General features: G+C 50.3%; 3 protein-coding genes across 3 annotated transcripts in view; 2 read left to right on the top strand and 1 right to left on the bottom strand.

Annotated features, from left to right (window-relative positions):
* LOC147929674 (uncharacterized) overlaps nucleotides 1-999 on the top strand; it is a 1788-nt gene extending 789 nt beyond the window's left edge. The window contains exons 1-2 of the mRNA XM_087480690.1: nucleotides 1-174; nucleotides 289-999. The exon at nucleotides 1-174 is cut by the window's left edge and continues 789 nt beyond it. Coding sequence (XP_087336816.1) covers nucleotides 1-174; nucleotides 289-999 — 885 coding nt within the window. The remainder of the gene's footprint in view (nucleotides 175-288) is intronic.
* A 50-nt stretch (nucleotides 1000-1049) lies between these two features.
* LOC147929673 (uncharacterized) lies at nucleotides 1050-3799 on the top strand. Its single transcript, XM_087480689.1, has 3 exons — nucleotides 1050-1128; nucleotides 1242-1422; nucleotides 1537-3799. Exons 1-3 carry the CDS (start codon nucleotides 1050-1052, stop codon nucleotides 3797-3799), a joined length of 2523 nt encoding a protein of 840 aa, XP_087336815.1.
* A 1530-nt stretch (nucleotides 3800-5329) lies between these two features.
* LOC147929672 (uncharacterized) overlaps nucleotides 5330-7500 on the bottom strand; it is a 2479-nt gene continuing 308 nt past the window's right edge. Inside the window, exons 1-4 of the mRNA XM_087480688.1 lie at nucleotides 7207-7500; nucleotides 6464-7155; nucleotides 6248-6375; nucleotides 5330-6178 (exon numbers count right to left, since the gene is read on the bottom strand). The exon at nucleotides 7207-7500 is cut by the window's right edge and continues 308 nt beyond it. Coding sequence (XP_087336814.1) covers nucleotides 5330-6178; nucleotides 6248-6375; nucleotides 6464-7155; nucleotides 7207-7500 — 1963 coding nt within the window. The remainder of the gene's footprint in view (nucleotides 6179-6247; nucleotides 6376-6463; nucleotides 7156-7206) is intronic.

The following is a 7500-nucleotide window of genomic DNA, read 5'->3' as shown; positions in this document are numbered from 1 at the left end:
TTCGCGTCTCTAGCAGCCGGCTCCATAACAAATTTCACTGAGCTATCAACCTCGTTCGTCAAGCAGTACTCTAGCTTAATCGAAACCGCGGTGACAGATGCTCAGCTTTGGAACTTAAGCCAAAAGGGTGGAGAATCTCTCCGGTCTTACATAACAAAGTTCAAGGAAATCCAGGTTAAGATCCCGGGACTCTCGGACTCCACAGCCCTGGCCGCGCTTAAAAACGGCCTCTGGCACGAATCTCGCTTCCGCGAAGAGTTATCCGTGAATCGGTTCCCAACCATTTAGGACGCGTTACACCGGGCATCGAACTGGATAGTCGCAGAGGAAGACAAAATTGCTGCTGCGCAAAAACAAAATGCTCCGACTACAGGAAAACCACGGTTCGAAGCGCCCGCCAAGAAAACTCCGCCTACGACTCCGAAGTCCGGGCCTAGCACGTTCGCAGTCACTCAATCTCCTAAAAAGAATTCTCCACAGAGTTCACCATCCAAACCTCCATTTTCACCGCGCTCCAAGAGCGGTGTACTTCCAAGTAACAAGTGGGTCCGAGATGAGGACACGTATTGCGAGCTCCACAAAACCAACAGTCATTCCACTCGTGACTGCAAGAAGCTGATGCATCTGCTCGCAGAAAAGTATGTGGCGGGAGGAATGCCAAATGTAACGATCGAGGAGTTGGAGCAGAAAGTGACTCCCGGGGTGGTCGAAGATGCCCCACCTTCAAAGAAACCAAGGCAGTTTGATGGCAATGAAACCCCCAAGAAAAGAATCGACGTGATAATGGGGGGATCGCGCCTCTTTCGTAACTCCATCACCGCGATCAAAGACCATCAGCGGAAGCTCGCTAGCCCCCAGCCGAAGCGCGCTGGGGTCGCGGTAAACGATCTACCTGATTTTCTTTCTCCGAGAAGGAAACTGAAGAGCTGGACACTCCGCACAATGACGCACTCGTCATTTCACTTGACGTGGCGAACCACGAGGTCTGCCGAATCTTAATTGACACTGGGAGTTCGGTAGACTTGATTTTCCTCGAGACGCTCGCTAGAATGGGGATCGGGAAAGAACACATCGTAGGACCGCCCTCACCTTTGGTCTCGTTCACTAGCGAGACGTCAATGTCTTTGGGCACGATCACACTACCGGTGTCCACTCAAGGAGTGGTTAAAATGGTGGAATTCACGGTTTTCGACCGACCTGCGGCCTATAACGTTATTCTGGGAACTCCCTGGCTCTACTAGATGAAGGCAGTGGCCTCGACGTACCATCAGTGCGTCAAATTTCCAACCCCGGGAGGAGTCCAGGAAATTCTGGGAAGCCAAAGGACGGCAAGGAGCTGCTATCTCGCAAGTCACAAACTCCTGGTTCAATAGCAACCACAGCTCGAGGTCTCCAAGAATCCAGTTCGGACGCAGCTAAAAGGTGACCTCACTGAGTCCATTTTTATCAATGATAGTTTTCCGGATCAAGAAATCAAGATCGGAGGGGGATTGGATAGCGAGTTCCGCGCCAGTCTGATAACCTTCCCGGTATCAGTCCAGAAGTTATCTCCCACGAGCTGAATGTGGATCCGACGTTCCGACCTGTAAAGCAGAAGCGAAGGAAGCTAGGTCCTGAGCGAGCTGAAATCGTCAACAAAGAGGTGGAACGTCTACTGAAGGCGGGACAGATACGCGAAGTGAAGTATCCTGAATGGCTCGCAAACACGGTGGTAGTTAAAAAAAAGAATGGCAAATCACGAGTTTGCGTTGATTTCACCGACTTGAACAAGGCATGCCCCAAGGATAGCTTTCCACTTCCGCATATCGACAGGCTAGTCGAGTCCATTTCGGGTCACGAGCTGATGTCTTTCATAGATGCCTTCTCCGGCTACAACCAAATCCTTGTGAACCCTGATGACCAGGAGAAGACTGCATTCATTACGGACTGTGGGATTTATTGTTACAAGGTGATGCCTTTTGGGTTAAAGAATGCGGGAGCAACTTACCAGAGGCTGGTAAACCGTATGTTCGAACACCAGCTCGGAAAGACCATGGAAGTCTATATCGATGACATGCTGGTAAAATCAATGGAAGCTAGCTCGCATCTCGCGGATCTGAAAGTTTGCTTCGACATCCTGAATCAGTTCGAGATGAAGCTTAACCTCTCGAAATGCACTTTTGCAGTCCCATCGGGGGAGTTTTTGGGGTATATCATCACAGAAAGAGGAATCGAAGCGAATCCGAGGCAGATTAATGCCTTCTTGTCTATGAGTTCTCCTAGGACTTTACGCGAAGTGCAACGCCTTAATGGACGGATCGCAGCCCTCAACCGCTTCATCTCTCGATCTACGGACAAATGCCTCCCGTTCTACCAGCTGTTGCGAAAAGGGGGAAAAAACTTCTTATGGGATGTGAAGTGCGAAGAGGCGTTCGCCCAGCTCAAAGCCTATCTGTCTGAACCGCCGGTCTTGGCTAAGCCCAAGTTCGGTGAGCCACTTTTTCTTTATGTAGCTGTCTCAGACGGTGCAGTCAACGGAGTCTTGGTTCGGGAAGAAAGGGGGGAGCAACGACCAATTTACTATGTCAGTAAGTCATTTACCGGGGCGGAGTCCAGGTACCCTATGATGGAGAAATTGGCCCTAGCAGTTGTCACTTCGGCGAGAAAGCTGCGACCTTACTTCCAGTCTCATACAATCATAGTCCTGACGACGCAACCACTTCGGACGGTGTTACACAGTCCGAGCCAGTCCGGGAGACTAGCTAAATGGTCTGTCGAGTTAAGTGAATACGACATCGAGTTCCGGACTCGAACCTGTGCTAAGGCGCAAGTGCTGGCCGATTTTTTGATCGAACTCCCACTAGCCATTTCAATTAGCGACAACGTTGAAGTCCCATGGACGTTGTATGTTGCCAGCGCTTCTTCCAGATCGGGAGCGGGAATTGGGGTCCGCCTCACTTCTCCTACTGGCGAAGTAATCGAGCAGTCATTTCTCTTGGCTTTCAGCGCGTCAAACAATGAAGCCGAGTATGAATCCTTCCTTGCTGGTTTACGCCTCGCAGTTGGGATTGGAGTCCGACGACTCCGAACTTTTTGCGATTCGCAGCTGGTCACCAACCAGTTTTTGGGGGAGTACGAAACAAAGGATGGTCGTATGGAGGCTTATTTGTCCACAGCACGAGAGTTAGTCGCTAAATTCGAGGATTTTGAAATCACTAAGATCCCGCGAAGTGAAAACTCCGCTGCGGACGCTTTAGCATCTCTGGCATCCACTTCGGATCCTGCGATGACTAGGATTATCCCCGTCGAACTCATCCAGTTTCCAAGCATCCGTCTAGAGAGCTCGAATGTCGTCACCCGGGCAAATAAAAAAAGGTTGGCTGCTAAGGAGGCAGCTCGCGGGGTGACTACGGACTCTTTGCCATCGGAGGATCCAGTCCCCGCTATGCCTACTCCGATGGAAGTTCACCCACCTCTGGCCGAACTAGACGCGAGTCAAACTCCGGAATCGACGAGCTCATCAGTTGACAATCAAGCTGTTATCCCACATACTACTTCGGGCAGTGCGAGTTCTAACAGCTGGGGGGCAGGCGATTGGCGGAGCCCGATCTGGGCTTACTTGCAAAAAGGAGAACTCCCAGCTGACAAATGGGCGGCCAGGAAACTCAAGATTGTCAGTGCGCGGTATTGCTTCTACAACGGAATACTCTTACGCCGAAGTGTAGCTGGTCCTTATCTAACATGTGTTGCCGGCAAAGAATCCGCGATGCTAATGCGAGCTGTTCATGACGGTCCCAATGGGAATCACTCCGGAGGATGACTCTGGCTTTCAAAATCAAAAGGCAAGGCTACTTCTGGCCCACTATGGTCACGGACTGCGAAAATTATTCTCGAGCTTGTGAGAAATGCCAAAAGCACGCCCCGTCAATCCACCAGCCTACCGAGCTCCTGTCTTCGGTGTCCGCACCTTACCCATTCATGAGGTGGTCTATGGACATAATTGGTCCATTGCATCGGGGACCAGGAGGAGTTCAGTACGTGCTCGCTCTTACCGATTATTTCTCGCAGTTTGTGCTGAAAAGTATAATTTATCGCTACGGTATTCCCAGCGAAATCATCACGGACAATGGCCCACAGTTCATCTCCTCGAAGTTTGAAGAGTTTTGCACGAAGTGCAAGCCGAGGCGATGAATAAGGTCATTCTTGCTAACTTGAAGAAACGGCTCGATTCTCGCAAAGGGCGCTGGCCAGACGAACTGCAAGGCGTTCTTTGGGCAATTCGAACAACACCACGCCGGGCCACTAATGAAACACCTTTCTCCCTGGTTTACGGAGTTGATGCCGTAGTCCCAGCTGACATAGAGGTCCCTGGAGTCCATACTTCACTAAACCCATTCTGAGCTGAGGAAAATGAGGAATACCTACAGGATACTCTCGACACAATCAATGAACGTCGGGACCAGGCCTTAGTTCGGATCCAGAATTACCAGAATGCAGTAGCTCGGTACTATAACTCCAAAATCCGAGGCAGGCCCTTGGCAGTTGGCGACCTAGTCCTCTGAAAAGTCCACGAGAACACCGAGGAGCTCAATGCAGGGAAGCTGGGAATTAACTGGGAAGGACCGTACAGAATTACTCGCGAGGTGCGAAATGGGGTGTATCAGCTCGAGGATTCAGAGGGAAAACCAGTCCCGAGGTCCTGGAATTCCTTACACCTTAAACTCTTTTACAGTTAATTTATTTGTATCGAACTACGATTTAGCTTGATCCCGATAAGGGTACGTAGGCAGCCCACTTCGGGTCCAGCTATCCATATTAATAAAATTTAAAGTTTTCTTAAACTTTTTTATTAATAATGGCTGCCCAAAAAAAAAAAAAAAGAAAAAAAAAAAAAAAAAAAAAGCCGAAGTCTGACTTCGCATATATCATTTAAGCCGAGGTTCATCTTCGCAGGTCTAAACCGAAGTTTTCACTTCGTACTCAGCTTTACTTTAAAGCTTAACGTTGCGAAAACTCTAAACCGAAGTTCTTACTTCGTACTCCACTTTACTTAGTAAAGTCAAAACTTAGTTTCTTATCTAAACCGAAGTATCCACTTCGTACTCAACTTTACTTATTAAAGTTGGGGTGTCATCTTTTCGAACTACTTAACCGAAGTTCTTACTTCGTGTTTATTCCTTCTCATATCATCTTTTAAACAAAAGATTGCGGAAATTAAGTTCGCATTTAAGATGACAGAACAAAATTTTTTTTGGAGTGGTCACCACGACCAAAACACTCCAAAACGAGTCTGAAAATAAGTACTACAAACAGGGGGGCAACCCGTGCCAAAACAACCCCAAAACGAAAACTAAGGATTAGGAAGAACGGGATCAGACGCCGCTTCGGATAGGGCCAAGCCCATCTCTGCGAGCTCCTCTTCCGGCCTGGTGTTCGCCAGAAAATCGTCCATTCCCTGTTTTGACATTTGCCCGAGATTAGTGCCGGACTCGTCGATTGTGACGCTTAGCGGGTTCTCGCTGCACAAGAGATCGGGTGTATCCGCCAAAAGATCTGAGAATACTGAGAGGTCGAGGTCACAAGGAGTTACCTTCGAAACCTTCTCGTCCGCCTCCTCTTCGTCAGCTTTCAGGAGTCCGAGCTCGGCCTCCATGTCTTGGATCTCTCCTCTGGCGATCTCCTCGATCAGCATCCAGTTCGCCCTAATCTCAGCAGCTCGGACCTGAAGCGGAGCTAGCTTCTCCCTCTCTTCGAAGGTGACCCTCACCTCCTCAACCAGAGGACGGAGAGTCCGCCTCATTGCCTGCCTCTCCTCCCTTCGCACCCTCTCAGTCTCGCAGTTGTTGCCAGCTTCGAGTAGCTGATTGCGGAGCTCGATCTCGTGCAACCTGTTCTTGGCCGCCTTCGCATCCTCCGCCGCTTCGAAGTAAAGGTCCCCCGCCTTCTTCAGTTTGTCTCGGAGGTCTTCGTTGGCAACCCCAAGGTCGAGTACCTCTATTTCAGCCTTCTTCATCCGCGCTCGGATTTGTTCGGCTTTCGCTACGGTGCTAGCATTCTCAGCCTCCAGCCTGGCGTACTCTTTTACCTGGGCTTCCAGGTCAGCGATCCTCTCTTGAAGAAGGTTCACCACGGAAGAGGATGGGGAGACGAACAGCTGGTCCTCGTAGGACGCCACCGAGGAGTTGAACTCGATCATAAGCTGAAAAATTCAGCTCGTCAAAAACGGATAAAATGATAGAAACAGAAATAAAGACCAAAGGATGTTTACCTCGCCGATTTTGTCCGCAAAACGGAAGAAGTTCGCACGATTGACCTTGGTCATGTCAGCAAATGCCGGGATCCGAACTCCGGGCCGAATGTAGCTCCTCATTAGATCGGCTGGGGAAGCAGGGGGGACTGAAAGATTTTTGAGCAAGTCATTTCAGTCATCAACTATCGAACAGTCAAAGGTATAAAATTAAGAGCATCTCAGAAGAATTTTTACCTCGGGCGAAAGGGCGTTGTTCCTTCAAAGGGTTTCTTCCAGAGGAGTCTCCGGAGTCTTTAGGCGGTGGGGCCTCCTTAGATCTCCTCTCCGAGGAGGGACCCCTGTCTTTCGAGCTAGATCTACTTCGCTCATCCCCTAATGGGCCAGTCCGGGCTCGCCCCTTTTCACGAGAAGAGGAGGCGGTCTCAGGCTCCTTCCTCTTCTTCGATGAATCAGTTTGCTGAGAGGAGGCCTCAGCAGAGGTTTTCTTCGGCGCTGGGGGGGAAGCAGCGACCTCCCGTGGCTCGTCGCTAGAATCAGCAATGACAATCACGGGAGGAATCAGCGGGCCAGCAGGAGCCCTGGCTGATTCTGTACCAAGCTCGGGAGAGCCAGTTGGAGGCACGGAAGTCCCGCTCACCTCAGGAACGGAGGAATTCTTGTTAGAAATGTGAGCTTTGCCTTCGGCGAGGGCCATCGCCATCTGTTTCTTTGCCTCTTTTTCGGCAGCTCGGCACGCCCTTTCTTCCCTGTAATTCATCTCCGAAACGCTCAAGGGGTGGAACAAACGAGAGAACGCCTTCCGAGCCTCGCCGTGGACTCTCTGATCCTTTCGCAAGAAAAAGAATCCCAAGCGATCTGTCCCTGGCTGCAGAACCTCGAGAAGAACTCTGCGAATGTGGGGCAAAGCAATCCGCGCTCGAAGTGATCTGAAAAAGAAACAGTTAAAAGGTGAGATGGAAAGTCAAGTAACACTTAACTTGGACCTAGCAAAGAACTCCATTCTACCGATTTTCGAAGTCCACTTCGATACGTGCGAACTCACGCGGTGGCCGAAAGTGAGCTCGTTAACCGGGAAGAAGAAATAGGACTTCCGCCACTTTTCATCCTTCTCGGGCAGGTCGTCAAAGACCTTTAGCCCGGCAAGCGGGCTTACGTAAAGCGTGCCTTTGGTACGACCAGTCTTCACCGTGTACACCTGGAGGAAGTCGGCCAACGACAGCTGGTAGTCGAACTCCTCCCCCAGAGTTTGAAGGCACAAGACAGTCCGAACA

The sequence above is a fragment of the Camelina sativa genome, chromosome 13 (assembly GCF_030686135.1).
Source record: "Camelina sativa cultivar CO46 ecotype springtype chromosome 13, ASM3068613v1".
In the NCBI taxonomy this organism is placed as follows: domain Eukaryota; kingdom Viridiplantae; phylum Streptophyta; class Magnoliopsida; order Brassicales; family Brassicaceae; genus Camelina; species Camelina sativa.
This window is presented reverse-complemented; position numbering and strand designations above follow the sequence as displayed.